Below are 27,330 nucleotides of genomic sequence, written 5' to 3' on the forward strand. Positions count from 1 at the left end.
CTAAATAATATTTTAAATTTATTTAAATTACTGTATCTTTTAAATAAGATAAAAACACAAATTTCGATAAAGTATTAGAAAATGATTATGTCACACAATAGTTATACGATTGAAAGCAAAAATCAGAAAACGTTAAAACTTTTAACATGTATACGAGATAAATTATAAATTTAATTTTCATTTTGCATAACAAAATTTAATAAAATAAAACTAATAAGTAAAACAACAAGTATAGTGTATTTTTTGGCCTCACAAAATTGACTACTCCTACAAATAAACCGTTTCGAACTCTAGTATTATCAAAAAAATAATAAAAAAAAATCTTAAAAAATAACCACTACATTCAATGTATACTAAAATAAAAACAAAAAACAAAATGATGTATACCAAGTCTTAAAGTATAAATATATATACAAAAACTATACATATAAATTACTATATATATAACTAAATATATACATAAATATATATATTTAATTAAACTAACAATATTGATGCAATATTTTTTAGATTTAAAAATATTAAGCCAACAATAATAATTCACATAAAACAAATAAACCAGCAGCTATAAATAATTTAAAACTAACAACGTAACACCACTTACTCACTTATTTTAGTTTGTTGTATTTTAAGTTTTAAATAAAACTAAAAAAAAAACAAAATCAAGTATACGATAAACGAAAATTAAAAATAAAGAAACTTACAAATCCTGTATCTGATGTTAGATACTAACTTAATGTTCGAACAGTTCTATATGGCAATTTCTATATGTTGTATTTGTATTGAAGCAATGATTTGTAAGTTATTTATCAAATCATGCAAACAATTATTGTTTAAGAAATTCTTTAAATATTTTCATTTTTTTAGCCAAATATAAATTTCAAACTTTATATCTAAAATCACAAGTAAATTAAATAACATTTCTGTCTGTCATCGAAAAATAAGAAAATAATGACTAATTAAGAAACTATTAAAAACGATTGATTATTTCAAATAAATTACAAATTACTATACATACAACAAATGAAAACAAAGAAAAACTTAATAAAAAAATGTGGCAAACAAAAAAATTTATGCATTTTATTTATAACTAATAGAAGTTCTGTGGCTGTGACGAATATAAAATGCTGTCGGCGAGAGTTCTTTATTTTGTGTCCGAGTTTCGGAGTTTAAACTTTTATTTTATATATTTTTTCATTGAAAATACAAATTTTTGTAAATTTTAAATTTTCTCTAAAAATTGTTTGATTTTTTATCAAATTATAAAATTTTTGAAGTGAAATCATATTTTTAATCGTTAAATCTTTAAATAATGTATTTTGTTCTCTGGATTAGATATGATGAGAAGAGATGCCAAGCATTACCACCCGAATAAGGTTTCCACGACAATTGGATCTTCGCTCCGGAACGACCCGAGTCATACTCTGCCAAACCCAGCGACAGCTGTATCAACCAAAAGTTTTTTCCCCAGGAAAGAACTATCGGTTACAGTCGAAATTTTACAACAACAACCCGAATAAGGATCTTTTGTGAAGGCCTTTAGTTCAGCAGAACAAGCTCCGGAACGACCCGAGTCATACTCAGCCAAAGATTGTCAAGCCAGCGACAGCTGTATCAATCGAAAGTTTTTTCCCCAGGAAAGAACTATCGGTCACAGTCGAACTGTTACAACAACAACAACCCGAATAAGGATCTTTTGTGAAGCCCTTTAGTTCAGCACAACAAGCTAAGTTTACGCATGAAGCTAACAATCTATATCGGTGAGATATTGATTTTCAATCTTTTGCAGCTAGTTAAGCATCGCCTAAAAAAGGTATTTTTAATTTTTAAAACTTCATCTTCAACTTCAATACAAAACTATATAAATACTAGTTTTATTTTATATTCCCTTTTATTATAAAGAAAGTTTAACATTCACTTAATAAACATTTTTGTTCTTTAGTTGAAAATTTTATAAATTAAATATCTGAGACACCCTGTTCCCTTAGATAAGATTTACGTTTGTTTCTTAAGTCTTTCGTTTAAGAAAGACGTGACTTTGTGAGACCTGTTAACAATTGTTATCAAGAATCACAATAATGTGTAAAATGAAATGCAAACAAACTACAGCAGCGGTAAAAATAAGAAAATATTTCAAAGAGTTGGAATGAGAGAGTTTTTCAAACACATTTACAGAGAGAGAAAGTGTAAATATAATTGTGTAAAATAAAGAGAAAAACAAATAAATAAGTATAAAAACGTAAAATATTTAGTAAAATTTCAATTATTTAAATTTTATAAAAAATATTTAGTTTGATTATTGAATTTGTTAATTTTTTTTTTAAATAGTAATTATAGGGACATTATTGCTTGATTTAAAAGGGAAAGCTATTGACGAGGTATTTGTTTACGGCTGACTCTGACTCAGAGCCAGAGAAAACTCAGAGTCACACGTTATAGCGCAACTGATCAGTGATCACGTTAAACACAAAGAACATTGATTGTTAGCCTGGCTTAAGGTGTATAGAAAATTGATAGAGCGAGTACCTGTTAGTTGGCTGTTGACTGTTGAACGTTTAGGTTGTGTTTTTTAAATAACGCGCTTTAAAACTACATTGTGAATTAATAAACGTGAACTGAAATTAAGTGGATTTACTCAAACAAATATACAAAATAAAAAAGCAAACAAAAAAATAAAGATTTCTTGTTATTATATACAAAAATAAAGAAACAACTTCCACAATAACAACAAACGAAACAAAAAATAAAAAAGAGAATATCTGAAACCTATACAACCTTAAAGAATTATATATCTGTACTTACGACTAAAAGAAAAAAGTAAATACAATAACAACAGAAACAAAAAAAAAAAAAAAAAACAACGAAATAAAACTTAATGTAGATAAAGGTGTGTAGAAAAAATTTTATAATATATACACATACACCAATATAAATGTATTTATATGTGTGTGTATGTATGTATGCACATATTTCTGTAAAAAAATCTGAAAATATTAAATAAAACAAGTGTCATTCTTTTTGGTTTGAACAATGGAATGTCTGTGAAATAAATTCTCTAAAAAATTGTTGGTCATAACAAAAATATTTTTGTTAATGCTTAAAAAAAAAATTAATATAAATATAAAGAAAACAAAATGTACTGCGTGGCAAATTAACACAAAATCTACTTTGGAAATTGATTTAAAAAAACTCACAGTAAAAAAAAAAAAACAAATTATTCTCGTACATTTTAATTTTTTTGTTGTTTAAGCTAAAATATTTAACTAATAACATCATCTCCAACGTCGTCGTCGTCATCAACATCATCATCTTCGTTAGCAATATTAAACATTTTATTAATGATATTTTTGCATAAAGTTTAGAATATTAAATATGGCAGCAGCCATCTTAAATTGTAAGATCACTTAGAAGGTGTGGTATTATACAATACCATACAACAATACACAAAAATGCAGTTTTTCCCCCTTTTTATGAATAATTTAATATATGAACCTGTTGATTGAACTAAAACATTAGCTGTTTAATGAAACAAAGCATGGCATGTTGTTAAACATTATTATGTTTAATATTTATGGAGTTTTAATTTAGCAGAGTTGTAGTTTTCTTAAGTTCAAGGTGACTTTTAGGTTAATAATATATTGCTTTCAGTGTTTTGTTTGTTTATAACAAACAAATTTGAGAACTAGGTCAAGTTTTCTGTTAATATTAAGTTAAATGAAAATATTTTGCAACTATTGAAATGATCAGTTTTTCTTTAGCAAATTTCTCGTTTGGTAGAGAACAAAAAATAAAACAGGATTATTTGGCTTACGGCCAAAACATAATAGATACAAGCGTACCCAACCCATTTTCAAAGCAATCAATTTAAACTCAACAGCACTAACAAACTTTATTAAAAATAATAATACATACAAAACATTACCGTTTTAGCCATAAAATTCTTTAAAAATAATGAAAACTAAAGCCTCTTATGAACATACTTATGTATGTATGTTTGTACATAAGTATGTAAGTTTGTATAGCTTAACCAATCAACAATACAAAAAATAAATCGTATAGTTTACGCAGAACGGTATTGTAAAGTAAAAACAGTTAAGCATGCAAAAACAACAATGCACGAAAAAAAACTTTAAAAAAAATACAGAACATAAAAGAAAAATCGCTTTAAAAGAACTGGTTCCGGCCAAGCAATATAAACCAACAGAATAATCAATCAATAACTTTTTTTTTTACCTCAAAAGCAATTACCACCAACACAACCAAAAATTTAAGAATTCTTGACGTATAGATATTTAGGTTTCACACACAAACACATACATTTATGCATACAGGAAATCCACAAAAGTTAAAAACATTCAAACAAACACTCTTACACACATACATATAAGAATTTATAATAAAAACAAAAAAAAGATTTAAAACTTTATAAAGAAGAATAGTTTTTTCTGCCAAGTTTGTTGTCTAAGTCTTTTGTTGGTTGTTTCCTATTTTATGTTTTGTTTTTGTTGCTGTTCTACTCTCTTCTTTAAAATTTATTCTGCTTTGCCATGTTTATGCTTTCGTTGCAGTTGTTGTTGTTTTTTATTGGTTTTTTTAGTATAGAAAAAATGGGTTAAACATTTGGGGAATTTGTTTCGTTTGATTGTTTTTAGTTCTATATTTTCACACCTATTTTAATGGGTTAATTTAAAGATATGTATTGTTATTGTACATTTTCATAACAGCTAAGTTTTCTTTTTTTTTTGTTTATTCTTTTTCATTTTATAGGTAGTAAGTAAGTTATTTTTTGGTTTAGCAAAAGAGAAATTAATATTATTATTATTTCATTTTTTTTGTAAAATATATCTTGTTTTTTTTTCAGTTAAATTTCACACAACTATTGCAGCTGAAGAAAATAAAAATATTTAAATATTAGCATTTCTGTTTAGCGTTGAGCATAATAATAAGTGTTAAAAAATTTACTTTCTATTCATACAAACGAAGTCATAAACTTTTAAAAATGTATGAGTGAATGCCAATGTTGGTATTTACAATTAAACAACTCCTTGTTGCAAATAAAAATAAAGAAAAAAGACTAATAATACTTTAAAGTTTATTGTCGCATTTTTAATGACATTTTCTTCTTCTTTTTGGTATGTGCATGTTTGCACCCAGTAGTTCTGATAACTGTTTATAATTTGAAATTTTACTCTGAAAACTAATGTTGAACTGTTTTATATTACTGGTAGTTAAATATGTAACTAGTCATTTGCAAATGAAATAATATCTTAGGGAGCTACATTTTCCCACCTAAAAACTGAAGGGTCTGTACTGCATTTTTACTAGTGCAAATAAACCCATACAACGTACATAATAATAAAAAAAAAAATAATTTGAACGAAAATCATACAATACATGAATTAATAACCGGCTCCCAACAACAACAGTTGCAGCCAGTAACACCAAAATTTTTTTTACCATTAAATACCGCTATATCACGTTAATGTTCATTATACGATATTGGCACTTTGAAATTTGTTGGTTTTGTTCGTTGTATTAAACAACCGTAATGTCTCACTTTTACTCTCCCCTCTCTTGCTTTGTCTGGTTTGAGTATGTAGTTTGTATTTGACTTAAATGTAGGGATTTCTACTTTTCACTTTGCCTAATAAGTTGAGGCCATTAAACTTGTAGCATTTGAATTGGAAAACTAAATATTTGAAATTGTTAAAGAGTTAATAGTTTTGAATAATTTGATAAATCGTTTTCTTTCTTATTTATCTTTCTCTGATAAAATGAAAGTGAATTCTTTAGAATTTTTTCATATAACTTTACATTTTTAACAAATGTGCATGGGATTAACTTTGTTTTGATATCATATATATATATTTACATTCTAAAAAAGTGCAGCTGAAATATTCACATCATTGTATTAAGAGATTTTCATTGGCTTACTTCTATAATTTTTACTCATTTGAACTGCTTTTGTTTTGAATTATTCTTCTAAACTCTTGTTGAAACATATTTAGATGGTTGTAACACTTTCAGTGTCAGACTATTCATTCATTATTTATGATTTTGAATACCATTCATTCATTCATTCATTCAATAACCAAAATATGTCGACATTTAAATTTAAATTAGTAGGAAATCACATACTAAATAAGCATAAAACTTTCGCTTCATTTTGTTTCTATAGTTTTTTTGTTAGAAAATGTTTAAATATTTAAATACACAGTTTAACGAGAAAAAAATATGTTAAACTAATACTAAAACAAAAATAGTATAAAAGGGGTTAAGTGTGAGCATAATTATAGCACCAGTACCTGGTAACTGGTTCCAACATAATGAAGTAATACTACTAATGAAATTTAATTACAAAATACCGCTGTATTTTTAGCCTTCCATGTATGCGATTGTATATCGATTTGAAACTTAAATACCTACATAAGCAGTGAAACTATTTGCTTTAAAGTTCATTCACTTTAAATAAAATATATTGCCTACAATACTAAAAAGGTCATAAAGTATTTATTTGTGGATATATGTTTAGTATTTTACACAAATTATAAAAGTTAAATACTATGATTATTACAATAACAAAAACTTGCATGTTTTATCTTGGAAATTAATTGAAATTGATTAAAAAAAAAATTGTGTGTTGTTAATTAATTTGTTTAATCTAAACATTAAATAAATCATAATAAAACTTTCATCGCTCTTATTTGGTACGTTATTGGCAAAAAATCCAAAAAGAAAAACAATTTTTTATCATTTATGCGTAAAGAAATGATATAAATCAATATTGTAATTAAAATTTAATAATTTTATTAATTTATGCCATGAAATCTTTTTTACACCAACATACCACAAGTTTTCTTATTTATTTTGTTGTTGTTTTTTTCTAAAATTTTTCTATTCAACTGGTGCTGAAAGTAACACTGAATTTGTTTGGTGAATGTTGCGATCATTGAAAAATGTTTAAATTGTTTTTGTATTTAGTAAAATTCACTTTCAATTTACAATATTTTGTTAAATAAAAAAAGATTGTCTAAAGAGTCATGTGTGCTGGATTATTGTTCATGTTGTTTAAATTTATAAATTTAAAAAATATAAATAAATAAAAATATTTTACTCACTCGTATACATGCAGATGGATAGATAGATGTTTGGTTTGATTAACTTCTATGTGATTTCACGCTCAGCAACTCATTCGGTTCGACAAACTGTTGTTTTATTTCATTGTACAAATACATTTTTTTTATAACTAGCTAAAAAGAAAACAACAAACAAAAATATTTTAATTAATAAAAAATGCAATAATGTTTTAATAAAATATAAACGTTTTACGTGCAGTTTAATAAAAAAAACCTTGGCTACAAAACGTTACACTCTATAAGGAATTACACTTTTCGTTGTAATTGTTTATTTCTATAACTGTTTGTTCACAAATCAAATATATATATATGTAATTAATTACAAAATTTTATTAATTCTAAAACGTAATGCATCCCTTCAATACAAAATTCGTTTTCAACGTATATAGAGTGTTTTCAATTCGTCTCTACTTGTTTTTGATTGTTTGTAATTTTTTTGTTTTCATTATTATTGTGCTCGTAGTTATGTACAAATATTTTTGTTATTTTATAAGAAAAATCTTGACTTTTTATATTTATTTATCTGTGCAACATGCACAGACTCGTACTCGCATATTTACGGTTTTATTCGTGTATAAGTGACAACAATTGTTTGTGTGTAGCGGTGGAGTTGTTATTTTTGCAATCAGTCATTAATTTAAATTACGAGATTAACTCGGTTTTTTTCTTTTGTTTTGAAAACTAAAGTCTGGGAAAAACTATTTAAACAAAGTTGTAAATACTACAAAGAAATAATATTTTGTTGTAACAATAATAATTATACTCGAAAATATACAGTAAAAATTAAAAATTATGAGTTGTTGTATAGCTTTCTTGTCATATAAATGCATTCTTATGTAAATATTCCTGTTCACCATTGACATATCGCGTAATACCAGAAGACGGGCGTAACTCTAAATTATTGTTTTTTTTTTCGGTATGATCGAATCACATTCTGAGGCGATTTTCGTAACGATCAGGCTTCATTTGACCCTAGTCTAGCCTAGTGCCCTTCAGAGAAGAACTAGAAATTTGTCATAAATAACCTTTATAAAAATATAAATCCTGCCACTAAATTCTAAAAGAACCTGCCCGAATTTGACTGTAATAAATCGGCAAATTGCTCAAATATGTAGAAATTAAACTAAAATTCAACATACACTTTAGGTATATTAATAACTGGTGTAGGGTATCTTATAGTCAGTACGTTCTTGTTAAATTTTTCAAGTCCTATTGCTTAGAAGTTATTTAAGAAATATTTAAATTTTATAAAATACCAGTCTTGTGGTAAATGAGCGAATGTTCTTACTAGTTCTATTAATATATAAATTAAATATTTATAAAACACATACATACATATGTTTGTATGTATGTGTGTGATGATTAAATGACAATAATTCTATAAAAAACTGGAATACAACCAGCATTTTTTCTCAAAAATAATTTTTTACGAGTTTAGTAAATTTTTTGGTAATTAATTAAGATTTTTTTATACTTCAAAGGGTGTGTAGCTGTGAAAGCATCTAATGGGTTAATTATTAGCTAGTTTTGCCTACTTTTCATAATAGTATGTATGTATTTTGCTAGCTGTGTATACATACATACGTATTTTTTTCTATTTATTGTAACGCGCCAAGTGTAAACGTTAAGTTTGTTTATTTGTTGTTGTCTATCTTTAACTATTGGAATGCGGTCAATCACGTCAATGGTAAAAAAAAGTTTATTCGTAGCTGCGACAACTCTCTAATGTTTCAAACTACTGAGCAAATACAAGTCTAATAAACAAAATTGTTATTGGCAGTTAGTTGTGATGTATGCGGAGACACTTAACACAAGCTTGTGTTTTCTTTAAGAGCAAAACATTTCTCCGATACTGAGTCTGTCTCTGAATCTGAATCGAAGTCTTCATTTCGTATTGAAATACAAAGATTTGTTTTTGTGAACAAGTTTTCTATGAGCTTTGTTTATTTCGTTAAAATCAAACACTTTTTAAATGATCTTTTATTATAGACAATATCTGTAAGGTGTATAAATTAAAACCGAAATACAGACGTTTATATACATACACACGTTAAACGAAAATATATAGAATTGTTTGTATGTTATTTTTGACACATGTTGTTTTAGTTGTATTTTTTTTTTTTGTAAACATTGTTGTCACAGCTGTATATATGGGCTATTTTTGTTTGGAACAGGTGAAAGTTTTTTTTTCTTCATAATTTCACATATAATAAATCTAGAAATATAAAAATGTTATTTCTTAGTTTAAATAGCAAGTTTTAGTTGAGTTTAACTGGTTTGTATTGCAATAAAAAGAAAATGTATTAAATGAAATAATTATGAATTTAAAACATGTGCAAGTATGACTGTTTGTTTCTTAAGTCTTTTGTTTTGCTTATGATCTGTGCAGTGGTAAATATGTATAAGTCGATTTATAAAAACTCTTCTACATACATATTTTTTTTTTGCAAATTTTGTTATTTTTAACAACATTTTTTGGAACAAAATCTATGATATTTAATAATGAAAAAAAAACCTACATAAAAAAGTTTACAATGAATTGCCATTTACATTTAAAACTATTTTAAGGATTGGTTTAAAAAGACAATGTGGGTTTTTTTAACAAAATTTTTTTTCTTTCTTTTATTTCAGAGCCATGTCTTCAATTATTCTATACTTTTTTTAATTTATAAACGAACATTGAAGTGTTTAGAGCGGTTAATTGTTTAAGGAAACCCAACCCGAAATAAAATGGATTGGTCTGAAGGTGATTTGGTATGGTTTGATCCGGGTGTGGGTCATCCTATACCCGGTGAAATACAAGAAGTACACAGGGCTGCGCAAGTCATTGTTGTTCAAGCTGTCATTAAGGGCAAGGTATGTATTAAAATGTTGATAAGTATTAAATTAATGTTTCTGAATTCTGGCAATCATATAATTCGATAACTTCAATTTAAAAAAAAATTACACAAAACACAAAAACAATGACCGTATTTAAAAACACAACAATTACTCTCTAGCTATCTTTATTTCGTACAAGTGTGTGTCTGTAAAGACAAATGTAATCCTTGTAAGTTCAATGTTTTCAAAGGCGAATACAACTTTTTTGTTGTAATTTTAACACACCGTATATGTATGTTATTTTATATTTTTTACATAAAACCACAAAATAATAGAAAAAAAAAAATAAAATAAAAAATTATAAAAGAAGACATTTTTCTGGTTTATCAAGATCACATAGTTTGCTTTACTTAGCTTGGTGTGATTGTGGGGAGCTTTGTAGTAGAATCGCAATGGCAATAGTAATTGTATTGCATTAATTTGTTGTTGTTGTTTTTGTTGCAATGTTGCTAAACATGTTCCAATCAAATGGCTCCTCACATGTGTAATGTATAAATGTGTGATGCACAGAATGTTGCTGCATGGCTTCTGTTGGCATTTGGCCAATGGTCTCCTTTTAGTTGCAGTGCAAAGACGTTGATATCAAGTGGCGTTCTACAATATTAACGGATTAATATTTGTTTTCTTTGTTGTCATTTTGCTTCATTTTGCTCTCAGATATGCAAACCTGAGAATAATAATTTTCCAAATAACAAATTTTGTTTTTGTTGTTGTGTTAAACGAAGCCAAACACATACTCAAACACATATTGAGAAACTATAAATGCGAATTGTGCGCTTTCATTTGGAACCATGGCAACGTTGTGGTTCTATAACGCCTAGTCCAGCGCCATCACCTTCTACAGCTATTTTGTCGCCACACATATTGAGGCGTCAACGACCTCCAAGTGTTGAAGACTTTCCCAGCTTGGAAGAAAATACAGAAACCTTACGTTTGAAATTACTCGTAGACAAGAGACGTAAAATGCAAAACCGTTATCCCCAAATAGTTAAGAAGTTGTCGACATTGTGCAGCGATGTGATAGCCAGGCTTGTTCGTAGTTTATTTTAAATTTTTGTGTAAAATAAAGAAATATATGTATCATAGTTTTTCTTTTTTGTTTTAGCCCCAAACATTTGCTTTACAACCTGGTGAAGGAAACTTGAGACCACGTCAAGATCTGGGCAGTAGTGGTGTGGATGATATGACTATGTTGGATGACTTACATGAGGCATCGCTTTTGTGGAATCTTCGCTTAAGATATGATAAAGGGCTCATCTATACATTTGCTGGAAGTATTTTAATTGCGGTCAATCCCTACAAAATGTTTCCCGATTCGTATGGCTTGGAGGTGGCCAAACAATATGCGGGAAAGCCATTGGGTACAATGCCCCCTCATTTGTTTGCTATAGGAGCTGCAGCTCATGCTGCACTACCTTCGCCGCAAGTCGTGGTAATATCAGGAGAATCGGGATCTGGTAAAACAGAATCAACAAAGCTGGTAATGCAGTATTTAGCAGCAGTAGTTCCAGGTGGAGGTTCTGCTTCAGCCGTTATAACAGAACAAATTTTGGAGGCTGCTCCTCTTCTGGAAGCCTTTGGCAATGCGCGCACTGCACGCAATGATAATAGCTCCAGATTCGGAAAATATTTGGAGGTTTACTTTAAAAATGGTGCTATCGTTGGAGCCAAAATTACTCAATATCTATTGGAAAAGTCCAGGATAGTTACACAAGCACCAGGAGAACGTAACTACCACGTTTTTTATGAAATGTTAGGTGGCCTGTCGGAAGCTGAGCGCACAAAATACGGTCTTTTAGAGGCAGATAAATATTTTTATCTAAATCAAGGCGCTACTGACTGTGCTCCAGGGCGTGTGGATTGGGACTCCCTTCAGAGTGCTATGCAAGTGTTGGGAGTATCTGAAGGTGAACGGGAAGGCATCATACGCGTTTTGGCCTCGGTTTTACACTTGGGCAATGTTTACTTCCATCGAAGGCAACTCAGACATGGTCAAGAAGGTGTAGAAGTTGGTTCCGATGCTGAGATTAAATGGGCAGCTCATTTATTGCATATATCGGCTGAAGGTTTGCACAGAGCTTTGACTAGCCGTATAACCGAAGCTAGATCAGAACGCCTGCATACTCCATTGAGTATAGATCAGGCTTTAGATTCCAGAGATGCTTTTGCTAAGGCTTTATATTCTGGTCTCTTTAACTGGTTGGTATCACGCATCAATTCCATCGTACAAAAAGGTGGAACACATGATGCTCATAGAATTTCCATATTGGATATATTCGGCTTTGAAGATTTGGCTGAAAACTCGTTTGAACAATTGTGTATTAATTATGCGAATGAAAACCTTCAACTGTATTTCAACAAACATGTATTTAAACTCGAGCAGGCTGAGTACTCCCGCGAGCGTCTGGAATGGACTCCTCTAACATGGGATGACAATTTGCCAGTCATTCATTTACTGGCTAAGAAGCCTGTGGGCATTTTTCACTTGTTGGATGATGAATCGAATTTTCCACGTGCATCTGATATGAGTTTTCTTGAGAAATGTCATTATAATCATGCTCTCAATGAACTATATTCACGTCCTAGAATTGGGGCTCAAGAGTTTGGCATCACTCATTACGCTGGTCAAGTATGGTACTGTGTAGATGGTTTCTTAGATAAAAATCGAGATGCTTTGCGTAGCGATGTTTTGGAGCTTTTGGGATCAAGTAAACTGCAACTAGTTTCAGATCTAACAAAACAACTCAGGGCTCAACGAGATTCTGGAAAAACATTACCCAAAGGCAACAATGGCCGTTTTGTAACAATGAAACCCCGTACACCAACAGTAGCTGCAAGGTTTTCCGATTCACTGCAGCAACTTTTACAATCAATGGGTCGGTGTAATCCATGGTTTGTGCGTTGCATTAAACCGAATAATGAGAAACAATCACTAAAGATGGATATGCCATGTGTGTTGCAGCAACTGCGATATTTGGGGATGTTAGACACAATACAAATCCGCCAGAAAGGTTATCCAGTTCGGTTACGCTTCCAACATTTCGTTGAACGTTATCGGCACTTAATGCGTTCTCCATTACCCCGTGGTACGCCCTACAGGGAACTTTGTCGAATACTTTTAGAATCTATGCCAAATACAGGCATTGAAGGACCAGATTATCAACTAGGTGCCACTAGAGTTTTTCTTAGAGAAGCCTTACACAGAATGTTGGAAAGTGGCCGTTCGGATCGTTTGAAGACATCAGCCGTTGTGATACAAAAACATGTTCGTGGTATGTTAGTCAGAAGACAATTGGCGCGTAAAAAGAAGGCTGCAACTCGTATCCAGACGAAGTGGCGTGGCTATCGAGAGCAAAAGAAATTCCGTGATTTACGAAGAGGTGCAATTAAAGCTCAAGCATTGTGGCGTGGTAAAATGGGTCGAAAAAGAGTGGTCAAATTACGAGCTGAATATCAGCGACGTCTGGAAGCTCAAAGAGCTCAAAAGGAACGCGAAGCAAAGAAACAAGCTAAAGAAAATTTGGAACGCAGTCAAATATCATATTTGGATATTCCAGCTGAACTGGCATTTATCTTTTCGAAAAGCGAAGGCTGGACACCCATACACGGAGATCGCCATTTGGTTAAAGTTGTAGGAACTGTTCCAGGTCCTCCAGTAGCTGCTGATCTCCCTAAAGATCTAGATCAGTTCTCATTTGGTAAATTCAGTTCGGTATATTGCAATGGATTGCGTTTATCGTCAAGAAGAGAACCCATAACAACACCCTTCCTTACAAGAGCAGCTTCAAGAGATCAGGACTTTCAAGATTCCTTGGCTGTATTTAAATTGATTCTACGCTGGACAAATGACAAAACGATGGATGGAAATAAAGAAAAAGTGTTATCCGACTATATTGTCCATAAAGGTTTGTCATCACGTGGCTTGAGAGACGAAATTTTGGTGCAGTTGTGTAATCAAGTTTATAATGCCGATGATTTGCAAGCACAACGTATTTGGCAATTAATGGCTCAGTGCTTGTCTTGTTTCCAACCTGGTCCTGCATTTAGCAAATACTTAATGAAATTTATTGTTGACAATGCTCCCGATTCAATGAGAGACATGTTGCTAAAGAAAATTTTGAGAAACACCAACTCAGCTAATAACTGTCGAAACTTTACCCCCTCTTGGGTAGAATGGAGAGCTATATCCCGAATGTCTGATATTGCAGTAGCATTAACTCTACCAGATGATGCAAATCAAACTGTAGCTATTGATTCTTGGACAACTTGTGAAGAAGCTGCCTCTTTAGCTGTTTCAACTTTAGGCATATCAAATCGTGGATGGACTGTTGTTTTAGATGATGGAAAACTAGTGACTGATTCATGTGGACTTGATTATGTTCTAGACCTTATATCAGAAAAGGAACTCTGTCCAGCTTTTCCTGCACTACGAAGTGATTTAATGACAACTGGCGCTAAATTTAATAGAACTATATTATCAGATCACGATGGAAATACACCAAGAAGACCTCAAGTACCACCGCCAGAGCCACCCAAAATAAAAGTTAACCCTACAAGTGAATCCCCAATATCAGATTCAAATGATGAGCAACCTATACGAAAAAATTCCCGAAATTTACTATCGAGAAGTTCTGCATTAAATGAACGTTATTTCGAACAGGAGAAATCGAGATCAAAGTCACTTGATGATCTTTTGGCTGGTGATATCACAGATTTAGATCCGGCAACAGAAACAGAACCTTTGACTAATTTAGGACTTTCAGAAAGTCGTCTCAATGAGAGATACCATTCAGCTGAACGTCTCACGCCTATGGGAAAAGAAACGGGTCCGCGTTACCAAAAGTCGCAATATGCTGGAAGAAGATCACATGCAGGTTCTCACTCGAGCAAGTATATGGATAAATCGGAGTATGCTACTCGTTCATCGGCCATGTCAGATACTAGTGAGGCTCCCTCTTTGGCTTCACACGTACGTCGTGTACGTGTGCCCTCTCAAGCTTCAGATGTTGATCAATTTTTAGATGACTTATTTAGTCCGGTATTAGATGGTTCATTAGATGAACTGTCTGATGCCAGATCTCTAGCTGCTAGCATAAGGGGAGGAAAAGGTATGCCCGATTTAAGTTTTGAATTAGATGACACAGACTTTTTGGAGGCTCCAGATAGTGAAATGAATGATTTAGTTTGGGATTCACATAATCTCGCTTGTAAAATAAAGGGAGGTGGCGAAAAGTCAACAAATTCTGAAGAAGCTCCATCTGCTAATTTGGATGAATATATAACTGGTTTATTTAAACCAATATTTGTCAATGACGCTGTTAAAGTCCTTACTGAACAAGCAGAATTAATTGAAACTATTAAGGGTGGTGGTACTGCCCAAGCGCAATCCAGCGGAAATTCAACATTTGTAACTTCCCCTATTGTAGGACCAATAAGCCCCATTTTAGCCTCTAATTCTGAAAATTTATTACAAATTGTTAATCTACCACCTGATGCAGATCCTGCAGTTTATCAACACCAGGTGCAGCGAGCATTTTTGCAATCGGCAATGGCTCAAAATCTCCAAATTCAACAACAGCTATTAGCGCAGAATCAAGCCTTGCAAACCTTACTTAGTCAACAAGATACAGCACCAACGGGTACAACATCACCTCCTCCCCTAATGCCGGTATTAGCTTCAGTACAACAATCATCAGCTACTTCAAACAGCATTACCAGTAAGATTACTATTGCGACTAACGAACACACAAATGTTCGGAAACAAAGCGTCAAAAATAGAATTTCTCAATTTTCGGAAAATGATCGAAACCGAAAAGTTTCTTCTGATAGCGGAGGTTCCTTAATACCCCCTCCGCCTCCTCCACCAATGCCACCACCAATTGAAGTAAAAGACCCATCGGAAACAAGACACTTCCTAGACCCTTATGGACGTGCCAAGACAGTACGAATTGGAAAATGGAGATGGCCGCCACCGCAAGATGGACCACAATTTGAAACCGAAGAAGACTTTTTCGCTTTTAAAATGCGACAAAATCAACGAAAAACTACCCCTCAGTCACAATTTCATAGCAGCAATGGTTCCTTAACAGGATCTGCTATGGAATGGGAAGAATTTGAAGTTAATGATAGCTCAAAGAGTCCCTCGCCGGCAGTAGCAATGCCAGTACATACAACACAAATGGTACGAACACAAATTAAAATAGAAACAGGCCCCAAAAATACTAATAAACAACCAACGATGGAACAGTTACAACCACAACAAACAGTAATAACTACCAAAGTAGCTAAGAAAAGCTTTGAAATTGGCGCTGATAGACCACCACCAGGCAGTGTTGGAAAACTAAAATTGAGCTCAGAAATGAGACAACGATTAGAACAGGTTACTGCTGGCCACTCTGTGCGCTCAACAGTAAGTACGAAATCAGAACAACGAGCTCCTGCCAAACTGGAGGATACTAGAAAGTTAATGTTACAACAACAGTTAAGTGGTCATTTTGCTCAAATCGAGAGTAATAACAATGCTGTGGCCGATTTGCACTCAGTGCGTTCTCAAGTAGAACGTATGGAAGAAAAGTTATCACCTCCACCAATTTGGCCGTCACATGTGCCACCCGCACCCAACATTCCAGCACCACCTCCACCAATTAGACCACCTAACGTGGCACCACCAGCTCCACCACCGGTTCCTAAGAGCCCACCAGTTCGTCCCGATCAAGAGGAAATTGAATATCGCAGTCAAAGTAAAGATGTACCAGCATTTATACAGCGTCAAGAACGTGATACATTCGGCGCTAGGCACAATTGGAATGGTTCAGATGACTCTAAAGACGCCTATGATTCATGGGGAAGGACGGAAGCTGCCAAGTTAGACATGGTGTATGAAAAGAGTTTCAAAAAAGAAGTAACAAATAATCATGAACGCGATCGTTCAAGATCCCGTTCCCGTTCAAGGGATCGTGACGAATTTTCCGAATCTGTATGGGATAGATCAGAAGTCGAAGGACCTGCTTCGAGTGGTAGTGATAGAGAACGAGAGAAAGAACGTGAAAAGCGGGACAGAATATATGAAATGCGACAAGTAGAACGAGAGAAGGAAAGCAATAAAGTCTATCAACCAGCTCCTCCTAAAGTTGTCACTGCTACTATAGAACGACAAGATCGTACAGATAGTTTTGGACCTATTGTATCTACAGAAAGAAAGTACTCATACCAGGCTATGACGTCAAACAGCAATAATAATATGATTAACAATAAAAGACCAACAACTTCTGCCCCCAGTCCTACAACCTCAATGACTTCTAACACACCAGCAACATTCCGCACACACATGGCCCAAAAATATGAAAAAGAAAGAAAGCGCAAGTCATCCGCCACATCTACCACCGTATCGCAAAGTACACGACGAGATGAAGAAACTGATGGAGGCGATGAATGGCCACTGCCTGCTATACCAGCACCGGTGCCAGCACCTCCATCTTTAAAAAGTCCAGCGAATGCGTGTTTAACCTACAATCGAGTGCCATGGAAATTGAGAGTGCGCAAAGAAGTATTTCATCCTAATGAACCCATAGGACCACCCATAGCATTAGATCTGCTATTTGCTCAAGTATCATCTGATATCTTTGGCTTGACACCTTCTTTACGTATTTCGCCTCAAGAAAAAGCCGCCGCAATTAATATGCTCAATGGTCATGGTGTAACAGTTGAAACTGTTCGAAGTCAAAATGTTCGCGCCATAGTTAAACGTCATTTAATTGATATGGCTAGAGAATGGCCTCTATATTTCGCTCGTCTTTTCCCAGTACAAGGAGCACCACAATACCCAGACGTTTCTATAATGGGCATCTCACATAATGGTCTGTACTTAGCACGACGAGATGCAGACTATTTGATTGTAGTTCAGTCTGTACCATTTAATGATATACAGAACGCAATAACCCTACCAAGGCCAGCGTCGCTGCAACTTAATTTACGAAATGGAAAAAATGTTCAATTACATGCTGCTAGAGCCGCAGCCATCCAAGCAATGATAACATCCTTTGTACAAGAGTTTAGAAAGGTAAGTGAATATTTTTTTCTAAATTTTTTAAAATAATTATAACAAAATATTTTGCTTCATAAGAGAACTCTTAAACATTATAGTGAATAATTACATATTAAAATATTAATTGATTTGAATAATAATAATATGTATTCGTATGTGTGAAGTCTCGTATTACAATGTATCGAAAAATAAAACAAGTCCAACTAGCCTGTGTATGTAACGAAAAATATGAATTAAAACTATTCCAATATTTCTCCAATTTACACCCATAAAAAATGTTTATCCATAAGCATAAATATGTGTTAACTAACAAAAGAGAAATGTGTCTATGTCTAAAAGAAAAACTAAAATTTAAAATAATAACAAAAGCAGATTTTTATATATTTATGTCTGGATGTATATTTGTACATACATACATACATATGTATGGTTACACATTATATACACACTTACATTTGATCAAACAATAATCATTTCGTTTATTATAAATTGCAAATGAAGATTTATATTTTTATTTCATTGTTTTTTTCTCTTTATATTTTAAACCAAATATACATACTTATAGATACATATGTATGTATGTAAGTATGTGTAGGTATTAGGGATTCAATTTATTTTGTTAATAATCAGATTTAATTTAAAATTAATTTGTTTAATCCATAAAGTTAATCTATAAAGTCAAGCAAAAAATATTTCGCTTCTTCAAGAGCAATTTTAAATTATTGGATCAAAATTAATCTAATAACTAGTAAATTTTTAATAGATTGGATGCCCTAATATTCAACCATTTAAATCAAATTCGAATCGTATGAAAGACTATAAAAGTAATGAATTAAAAATTAAACTATATAAAATCATTTTATGACTACAAGTTGTAAATTTTATTTGTATCTTCATTTACTTACTTTACTATACATACAAATGTATATGTAGACGATGAGTGTGTATGTGTTGACTGACGATGAAACAAATATACATACAAACATAGATTGAAAGTTTTTCTTTTTGGGAGGCTAAACGTTTACTGGTTTATGGATCAGGTTTGGTATTTTACGTGCTTCTTATAGCGATCAACCAAAGTGACTCTTCGGCTTAAAACTTACACATTTAACTTCTAACAAAACAACAGTTACATGTGTTTTTTTGTTGAATTGCATACACTACTAACTGCTCAAACGGTCACTTTATATAATATTGTACAAAGATTGCCAATAGAACGTAGAAAAAATCTGAATATTTAGTTTAAAAATGAATCTAAATGTTTAGGGTCTTCTTCATAAGTAGTTGTCAAAGGTTTATAAGACAAATATTCATATGCATTAAATTCGTTATATAAACCGTTCATTAAATTTTATAAAAGTTTTATTGAACAAAATTTCCATACGAAGTTTGATTTATAAATTGTTTATAAAATTAAATGTTGTTTATGAATAAGAGAAAGATAGGCATACATTTTCAAAAATATATAATAAAGTTGTTGTTGGTTTATTATAGGATTTTCTTATGGAAAATGTGCGTAATAAACGTTAAATAAACCATTAATATCTTAATAAATAAAGTGTATTCAAAGATAAATGTTATAAGAAACTAGTCAAATATCATTCATGTACAATTTTTTTTATTTAAATGCCGTATATTGCGGCCCCAGTTTAACTTCCATTCCCATATGCATACATATTTTATACACAGAAACACTCACACACATACATGCACAGGTTTATATGTTTGAGTCGTACATTTATAAGCTTCGCTGATTGCTCAGTGAAATGGTCAAGCGCCTTTTGTGGAGTTACAATACAATTCAGTTGAAGAAAACATGTCCACCAGCTAAAACATGAATCGCGGGAAATTCAAAAATTTATGAACGAATTTGCAATAAAACAAAACAAAAACACTCTAAAACAAAAAAGTAAAACAATTACGAAAAAAATGGTTATATTTCCGAAAAAAAATCCGTTTGTAGACAAATAAGCATTTTAATTATGTGGATCTACATATAAATGGAACAATTATAAAGTGTTTAAACAAAAAATAAAACTAAATGTTCTAAAGTGAAATTGAGCATAGAGCCATAGTTGTCTAGAACAAAAAAATAAATAACATCCGGTTTACGGTTTAGTTTCAGATTCTAAAAATGGCAAATATAATGAGGTGTTAGATGGTGATATTGTGATAAATAGTATATAGCCGTACGAGTAAGACTCGAAACCTTATTAATTGACACTCAAGACAGTAACAAATACTTAAACTTGACCTTTATAAAGAAATAAATAAAATAAAACAAACAAAAAATTAAATAAAATATATGTATCTACTAATATGAGTGTGGACTACAAGTGCATTTTACAATTGTAAATTATTTATTTAAACAACTTTCACTGCCAATTTTTTGTTGGATTTTCGTTGTGTGCAGAATTTATATAGTTTGATTTTTATTTAGTATCGACCGTCTTCGGCAAGGCTCATGTTAAGTTGTAAAGCCGTTAAAATTAACATTAAAGTAAATAAAAGTGGTCCAAAACGTGATTATTACTATGAAATTTATTTTAAAACTGACCATCATGTCTTACACTTGTGAGCGAATTCAATAATAAACTAGTATTTGGCTCACACTCTCCAAAAGCCTTCACATTGTGGTCAGTGATTGTAGTGCAATTAGTTAATACAGATCTATAAAAAAACTCCTAGCTTTTTTGTTTCTCGTTATTACTTATTGTTGGTTTTTGGCAATACAATGTCAGAAAGTTTGCGTGGCTCAAAATCCTCCAGTTCGCGTCACAACAGCAGCAGTAGTGGTAGTGGCAATAGCAGTCATGGTCGAAATCATGACAGCATACCTCATAAGTTCAGCAGTATTGTCAATAAGGTGGAGTCCCTAATAAACAAAATGAATTATGACAAGCATAATCATAACAATCGTCATGAGGGCGAAAAATGTTCCAGTTCTCATAAGGAGAACAAACGAAAGACAAAAATTAAACAGGAATACAAACAAATGAACAGATACGATCACAGTATTGCTCTAAATGGCAGTCAACGGACTACATCCATGGATTCCCTTAACAACCTAACAGATATAGAAGTCGATAGTTTTGATGATCGTGATACAAATGATACTAGAACGACCAATACAAATACAACTAATACTACCACTACAAGCAACAATACTAATGACATATATTCCGATTCGGATGATGCTGAAATTGCTCACATAACGGGTACTACGTCCGTTCAAGTACACAGACGTATTGAACTGGACCAGTTAACAGATGAGACTATACGAGAGTTTAATGAACAATGCTCTTCCTTAAGCCACGATATGGAGTTCTATAACTCTTGGCAGAATGAGGAAGAACTAGAACATAGTTCCACACATACATCTAAGCATTCAAATGATGATGCTATTTATGATGACTCTATTCAACATCAGTTCAATAGTTGCCAACAAAATATTGAAATTGATCAAAACACTACTACTACTAAAGATGCCAACAATAACGAATGTTCTGCTACGGAAATTGATACTCAAGACTGGCTGGATAAACTAGAAATGAATGAAGAAGAACCCTTGGAAAAGCATCAAGAATATAAAACGGAAGCCAATAAACCTTTAACTCACATACAACAGATTGTTAATAATATAACGCAACAAAGTAGTAATTTGAAAGAACAACACATCAAGCAAAACTATAACGAAATAGAAATTGACAATACAACAATTGAAGACTGCAGCAGCAATAGTTTTACCAATCAGACATCGACTGCAATAAATGGCAATATGGCGAAAACACGTCGTTCAAGCGTTGCCTCCAGTGGTTCAGTGGGACGCATGGAAACAATATTGGAAGAACCAACGGAGTGTAAAATTTCTGTAAAGGAAATTTTACAACGTTTTGAAACAATGAACAAAAATGAGGTACTCATTACATATGTACATACGAGTCTATATGTATATGCAATATATGTTAATAAATTACTAAATCGACCTAAAAATTTTTATGAGAAAACAATATAATGTTTAAGCAAAAGTTAAATAGAAATAACAAAACTTATAGTTGGCTAAAATTAAACAACAACAACAAAAAAAAAAAAAAAACAGTAATTTCATTGAAGTAAACATTATTTATAGGTATTATTTTTTGTAAATAAATTAATTGATTCCAATTAGATAGATAGTTATTAAACAGTTTTAACAACTCAAATGTATAGGAATGTATTACAACTTCCTCTTTGATTAACAGCAGTTAGGTTGACCTATCAACATAAAAACTTTTCTTTTTTCTTGCAATAATAACTCATCTTTACAAAAGCTTTTACTACAATATAAATTGTGTTGTTTTTTTTGCAATATTTGTGTTTAATTTTTCAACACAACACTAATGAAATCATTTTAAATAATTGTTAACAACATTATGACATAATACAATGGTGTGAGTCTACTACTCTTTTGTTTAACACATTATCAAATATTTTGTTATATTATTCAAATCAACATTCAGTCTATCTAATTATCTGCATATGTAAATTACAAAAGTGTTAAAAGAGATTCATTTACGGCACTTTTTCATAAAGAGATAGGGCAATCAAAAACTTTAAAACTTGACTTTTTGTATTTGTTAACCCCTAAACTTGAACTAATGGCTTTGTGAGTGCTTTTTATAAAAGACTTTCAAAATTTAAATGTGACACTTGTTTTGTTTTCAATTTATTTTTAAATTCTGGCATTATATTAAAATTATTTTGAAAGTAAAAAATGTAATAAAACAATTGCTGCATTACACACAGACGAACAATTATAAAATAATGCTAAAAACTAAAATCTTTTTCTGTGGCCAGTCAAACAAAGATGAACTCGCACATAAAAAATAAGAAAAAAAAACGTACATAATTTATTATATTTTTTTTCTTTCACAAATGTTCAAGAGCATTCGGTCACTCAACTGAACAAAGAAAAACGGGTACAATTTTGATTTGAAATTAAAAAAAAAAAGAAATACGACTACAAAGATAAATATGTATCTTACAGTTAGAGTTTAAAAAGCCAAGGAGTATGTATGTGTTTATAACAAAAACAAATCAAAGTCAGTTAGTTTAGTTAGATGTGCTATGAAATATATTTAATTGAAAATTAAATAAAATTTTAATGTATGGACGCTTTCACGCATCTTGTTTAATTATAAAGTAATATGAAACAACTAAATGAAGTAGAGAAATACAGTGAATTCTACGACCTAATTAAAAAATAAACGTGCGGTCTTGTTTCGGTTAAAATTAGAAAATAGCAATAAACAAGTGTAGTTTTGATTAAAGATTTCAAGAGTAATAAAAACTAGATAAATATTATTTGTATAGCAATTTGGAAATAAGAGAATGGGAACAAATACCAGAGTAAATAGATAATGTATGTAGCTCTTTGTAAATTACTCGAATTAATTATGAAATAGTTTTAAGTTGAATGAATAATGTAAATAAACACTCATTGGGACCACCCTAATATCAAAAAAGAAAATGTTCAGCGTCCATTAAAATATTGAATGAAATGTTTGCATTTTATTTTTAACAATTAATAAATCAAAAAATCGTGAATTTTAATCAGAGAAATATAGTAGTGATTTTTACAAGTTCACATTTCATAACTGCAGTGATAAAACACGTTTTTGGTGTTTGGCCAACATGTTCTACACGATTGTTAGGATGTTATGTAGAAAATGTGCAAAAAGATTTTCAAAGTATCGAAGTAATGTTGCAAACTGTTGGCTTCTCTCCAACAGGTTTTTGTTGCATGTAATGTGCGATTAAAATGCAATGGGCGTTTGATCGAACATATTCAGGGTGCCGCCTTGAAATTAATATCAAACTCTTACATACTAAAGCTGAAATACTTTCACAGCCATAATGATTTGTTGCAGCAGTTTTAATAGACAATCAATATATAAATTTACTTTCCAAGGGTTTTTATGATAACGACTGTTGTCAATATACATATATTACTATTAAATTGTTTATCTATTTTATGTGATGTTTAAAATGCCTCCTACACTTGCTTTTTTACACAGACTCAATCAAAAGCTTCAACACTTTCGTCTGGTGTTCGAGCAGCCGCACAGACGCTCAATGTGCCCATTGAAAGACTCGAGTCGCGGCAATCAAATCATCGTGAACAAATAAATAACAACCAACACAGTGTAATCACTCAACAACACAATATGCGTAATACCTCGTCGCCTCTAATGAGTGATTCCTACGAAGAGCAACATCTTCATCACCAACAACAACAACAACAGCAACTCCAGCAACAACAGACCCATCATCATTTACAGCAGCAGCAACAACAGTCACATCATCATCAACGTGAACAACTAAGAGAACCCCATTCTCGTAATATGCACCATGGCATTAGTGACTCCATCGACCATCATACACAAATCACGCAGGCTTCGCATCATTATAATGGTCATGGTGATGAGGATGAACGTTTGGATGACAGGGAACACTTTAATGAGCATCATCAATATGCTAAACAACAAAGCTTCCTACATTCATCACGTAAGAATTCCAATCAACACCACTCTGCTGCAAATCCACATTCGCGAGATCATCACTCTGCGGTGCAGCAGACTCAGCAGTCGCAGAATTTGGATGCAAATTATATGGCTGAAGAGCATAATGGGGGTACGACCTCACCCTCTGTTACGAGATATTCTTTGCTGCAATTTGCTATGCAGCACTTTAGAAATGAGTAAGTTTTTTTTTATTAAAATTTGTACTTTAAAATCATTAAATTGATTTTTTTCACTTTTAGCCAAATTGTTGATTCTCGTTCTCATGGTCGTGATGCTTCCGAACGTTCGTCTAATCGTTCATATGCAGAATTGGTTAAATGGCAGGGTACACCCATGCGTATTCCCCTGTTACGTTTACCCAATGATTTAGCTCCTTTGGCTTTGGAATGCTTCGATTGCATACTGCGTTATTGCGGAGATATTCCAATGGAACCCGATCTAACAGAAGTTAAATGTGTCTATACGGTGCTCATGGTAAGCGAATCTACAATTATATTTATAAAAATGGAAATTTAATATCTTTTTGCCATATTGCAACGTTTCTATTATATTTAAAATCCAGCATTGTCATAAATATTTGGCTTTACGTGATGAAGTTTATTGCCAGTTAATGAAGCAAACTACTGCTAACCGCTCTCCCTGTCCCGATTCAACACAGAGAGGTTGGCGTCTGCTCAGTATTCTAGCGGCATACTTTGGATGCTCAGATGCTTTACGACCATATTTAATTGAACATCTAACCTCGGCCGCTTCGGATCGTAGACGGTCATGTCATGGTACCGCCGCCGTGTGTTTGACTAACTTACGTAAGACTGCACGTTGTGGTGGTCGCAAAAATGTGCCGAGTGTGGAAGAAGTAACAGCTGTTTCAGCAGGTCGTTCAGCCAGGCGCCAAATATATCGCCTTCCGGGAGGTGCTGAGCGTGTGGTAAACACTAGATGTTCTACAGTGGTGGCAGATGTTATATCGGAACTTTGTGCGCTACTGGGTATTGAATCCGAAACCGAACAACAGGAATTTTCCTTATATTGCATAGTTCAGGGAGACGCGTTCACTATGCCACTGGCTGCCGATGAATATATTTTAGATGTTACAACTGAACTTTTGAAATCAGGCCAGCCCTTCTATTTAATATTCTGTCGGTCAGTATGGCATTTCGCCTTAAAGCGAGATCCTGCACCAACTCCCCTCTATGTAGAAGTATTATTCAATCAAGTAGCGCCTGACTACTTGGAAGGTTTGCTATTAGAGCTACCCAGTACAGGAGTACCACCACCAGAAGTGGTCAGAGATATGGCTCGCATAGCAGCCTTGCTGCACAGAGCAGCTGATTTAAGTCATGTACCAGCTATGAAAGAAATTAAATTCCTATTGCCTAAACCGGCTTTAGGCATTAGAGAAATAAGACCTGCTCAATGGGTGGGTCTAGTTCAATCTGCTTGGCCTCAAGTTGCAAACTTAAGCCCGGGCCAGGTGAAGGCTCAATTTTTAAATGTGCTGTCGGCATGGCCTTTATTCGGTAGTAGTTTCTTTGCTGTGAAACGTATATGGGCCGATGAAGGCCCTCATGTCGACGATAGTCCCATGTGGCGAGATTTGATATTGGCGTTGAATAGACGAGGAGTATTGTTTTTGGATCCCAACACACATGAAACCATGCAACATTGGCCATTCATGGAGGTCATATCGACACGAAAGGTAAAACCTAATCCCTAATATTAATGGCAAAAACTTACTGATTTTTTTTTTTTTTTTTTTTGCATATTTTCGTTTCTTTCTCAGGTACGTTCTGAAGATGGAGCTTTATTCTTGGATATGAAAGTAGGCAACCTAATGCAGCAACGTGTCATACGTGTCCAAACAGAGCAAGCTCACGAAATATCCCGTTTAGTACGTCAATATATAACAATGGCTCAAATAAGTCAACGCGACAAAAGAGATGTTAATTAAAATATTATTTAGCCTTAACTAATTAATTACAAAAAAAAAAAATATCCCTTAGTACATATTTTTATATATTATAGTGAACGAGTGATTGTATTTCAACAATATAATTGATGCAATTCACACGAACACCGATACTGATACTTTTTTTACTTCAACTACTTTGCTTTAACTGTATTTTACGACGATCACAGAATTTGTCTAAATTATAAGAAATTATATATATTTTTTTAAATATCTTAAAAATGCCATATTCAACCTTTTAAATGGATGTTTATAAAATCAAGAAAATTGTTTCGTTTTGTTTTTCCAAAAATATTTTCGATAAATCTTCTTCGTTTTGGTATTATAAGTGCAATTTAAATGTTTTCCCTTTTTTCCATTTATTTAGATTAAAAAAATATTTTTTTTATTTGTGTTTTAAACAATATACATAGATACATAACATACATATTATTTTCTGTATATCTTTAAGAATAAATGAAATATTATATACATACATATAATAAATACATATTTATACATATATACATACATATTTATACATATATACATATATACATATCAACTAACTGATGTAGTAATCAGAAGGTTTTAATAACAATATTTCTCTTTCAGTAAAAATATTTGTTGGTAAGTAAGAGGATTTCTATAAATGTTGCTCAATATAAATCTTCGGAATTTTTAAGTAAAATAATGTTTAATATTTATCAAAAATATTTAATAAAAATGGGGATTTTTTGGGCACTTGGATTTTAAGAT

At 32.0% G+C, this 27,330-nt stretch overlaps 1 protein-coding gene across 1 annotated transcript; it reads left to right on the forward strand.

The window, feature by feature from the left end:
• The first annotated feature begins 2,474 nt into the window (after positions 1–2,474).
• Positions 2,475–27,090, forward strand: LOC119602149 (unconventional myosin-XV). Its single transcript, XM_037953509.1, has 7 exons — positions 2,475–2,887; positions 9,768–9,992; positions 11,122–18,075; positions 24,117–24,799; positions 24,863–25,097; positions 25,186–26,322; positions 26,407–27,090. Exons 2-7 carry the CDS (start codon positions 9,867–9,869, stop codon positions 26,572–26,574), a joined length of 9,303 nt encoding a protein of 3,100 aa, XP_037809437.1. The 5' UTR covers positions 2,475–2,887; positions 9,768–9,866; the 3' UTR covers positions 26,575–27,090.
• Positions 27,091–27,330: the final 240 nt, after the last annotated feature.

Source organism: Lucilia sericata, unplaced genomic scaffold, assembly GCF_015586225.1.
Source record: "Lucilia sericata isolate MDLA Ls3-8-SP2 unplaced genomic scaffold, ASM1558622v1 Contig000006F_arrow, whole genome shotgun sequence".
NCBI classification, from domain to species: domain Eukaryota; kingdom Metazoa; phylum Arthropoda; class Insecta; order Diptera; family Calliphoridae; genus Lucilia; species Lucilia sericata.